The sequence below is a fragment of the Octopus bimaculoides genome, chromosome 13 (genome assembly GCF_001194135.2).
Source record: "Octopus bimaculoides isolate UCB-OBI-ISO-001 chromosome 13, ASM119413v2, whole genome shotgun sequence".
Classification (NCBI taxonomy): domain Eukaryota; kingdom Metazoa; phylum Mollusca; class Cephalopoda; order Octopoda; family Octopodidae; genus Octopus; species Octopus bimaculoides.
The window spans coordinates 63,298,592-63,301,071 of record NC_068993.1 but is presented as its reverse complement, the minus strand read 5'-3'; the positions used below and the strand labels follow the sequence as shown (position 1 = coordinate 63,301,071).

The window sequence follows — 2,480 nt, the reverse complement described above, 5'->3', positions numbered from 1 at the left end:
TATATGCATATCCACATCCCGTTGGCTCTGAATACTTTTGAATGTTGTGTTTCATGTATTCACTTGATGTAACTGTTTTTTCTAATGATGTAATATCTCTGTTAATCAATTAAAAATTCATTGGAAACAGTTGTAGGGTATTGACACATTATCCATCTGTTGTTATTTATTTGTTTATTTATTTATGTATATATGTATGTGTGTATAACATACATACATATACGTGTATACTTTTGTTACTACTACTCACCACTGAAGACAGTAATGGAAGATCCTTCATTCCAAACAACACCAAAACTAAAGACTGAATAACTGATGGTGCCATGAAGATCTGCTTTACCGCCTCCAGACGTACCATTGCTACGTTCAACAGCAGTGTTATATTGACCTTCAATGAAATAAAATTAACCAAAATTAATGAAATTATGAATACTTTGATGACACTGCTTTTACTGTTTTTCAAAAACATTGTGACAAAAACATTTCAAATAATACAATAAATTCATGAGTTAAATGGTCTGGTACTGAATTTAGATAATGTAAACAATAATACAATAATATTCTATGTTATATTATATTGAAAAATGGATTTTTCTTACCTTCCAGTGAACCATCATCCTTTTGTGTTATAGTCATTGAAGAGCCCAGCTCATTGTACCAAGTTCCGTTCAGATTACAACTAGACGCTGTAATGACAGATGAAAGTATCCATCAAAGATTAATGTTGATCAGGATTAAAGGGCAAGTTCAACAGATAAGCCATTAGGCTAAGATGTAGTAAGATTAATGGGGTTTCAGATGTAATCCCTGGTCTAGCTAAGTGAGAAAAATAAGCCACTGGCTATGAGTAGATTCATTGTGTGTTGTGGCATAGAAACACATTTCAACTATTGGAATGCTACTTTTTAATTGCTTCTCTCTGTATGGGAGATAATACACCAGACAAGTAACTCAGCATCATAGAATGGTATGTTTGTAGACCAAATCTGACCATGATGTAGCATTATTATTTGGTATATTCATAGACCACACCAAGCTATGATGTGGTACCAACCATAGACGTACTATCTTTATAGATTACACCAGGTTATGATGTATCGTCCCAGATTAGTGTGTTTATAAATCACACAATTTCTGTCAATGACACCTGTAATATATGAACTACCAGTTATAAGTGGTCTTCTATGTGTTGTGGTGTTATGGCTTGCAAACTGTTTCTTACCTTAATCAAAGACTGAGGTTGAAAACAAACTGTGAACCAAGCATGTGTGTGATAGACAGGTGAGAAACAGATGCAACATATAAACCATAGTTTCACTCCTTAGGATTTGTGCGGGTGGCACATAAAATACACCATTTTGGGCATGGCCGTTGCCAGTACCGCCTGACTGGCCTTTGTGCGGGTGACACGTAAAAGCACCCACTACACTCTCTGAGTTGTTGGCGTTAGGAAGGGCATCCAGCTGTAGAAACTCTGCCAAATCAGATTGGAGCCTGGTGTTGCCATCCGGTTTCACCAGTCCTCAGTCAAATCGTCCAACCCATGCTAGCATGGAAAGCGGACGTTAAACGATGATGATATATATATATATAGGTAGAAAGTATAGTGGGTGATTAAAAGTGGTTGAATATATACGGCAAGAAATAAGATGGAAAAACACAGAAGATTTGTTTTATAAGACTGAAGAATATATTAGAATCATAAGAGCAGAAGTATTATACTATATAGTACAAAATAAGATTTTTTTTCTTCCAACATAAAAACTGGTTCCACTATTGCTTTTCAAATTTTGAGTTTTGGGTGCAATTCTGAATTAGACTGTGTGTGTGTGTGTGCAGCAGTGGCTGTGTGGTTGGTAAGAAGCTTGCTTACCCACCACATGATTCTGGGTTCAGCCCCACTGCATGGCACCTTGGGTTGACCAAAGCCTTGTGAGAGGATTTGGTAGATGGAAACTGAAAGAAACCAGTCGTATATATATGTATATGTTTGTGTGTCTGTGTTTGTCCCTCCACTATCGCTTGCCAACTGATGTTGGTGTGTTTACATCCCCATAACTTAGTGGTTCGACCTAAGAAACCGATAGAGTAAGTGCTAGGCTTAGAAAGAATAAGTCCTGGGATCGATTTCTTCGACTAAAGGCAGTGCTCCAGCATGGTGGCAGTCAAATGACTGAAATGTGTAAAAGAGTAAGAGTATATATATATATAAATAAATATCTGTCCCTGCCCTCCCCACCTCTCTCTCTCGCTATATATACATATATATATAATATATAAAGTGTAGTATATTGCCACTTAAGTGTGGCTGACCCCTAGGGGTGGATGTTACTGTTGCTTTTAGCCCCAGGAGGACATCTCCTCCAGCTGGCTTATCGACACACGACTGTGTCCTGTTTGCCAAGGGTAGTTATCCCTCTCACCAACATCTGCAGCACGAACGGATCCGGATTTCAGGGTTATTTCCCTTCGTCGGCTAT

General features: G+C 37.7%; 1 protein-coding gene across 3 annotated transcripts in view; it reads right to left on the bottom strand.

Annotated features, from left to right (window-relative positions):
* Positions 1 to 2,480, bottom strand: part of LOC106867775 (uncharacterized) — a 31,247-nt gene that overhangs the window by 2,552 nt on the left and 26,215 nt on the right. For all 3 annotated transcript variants that reach the window (XM_014912758.2, XM_052972557.1, XM_014912759.2), the window contains exons 15-16: positions 600 to 686; positions 251 to 388 (exon numbers count right to left, since the gene is read on the bottom strand). In XM_014912758.2, the coding sequence (XP_014768244.1) occupies positions 251 to 388; positions 600 to 686 (225 nt within the window). The remainder of the gene's footprint in view (positions 1 to 250; positions 389 to 599; positions 687 to 2,480) is intronic.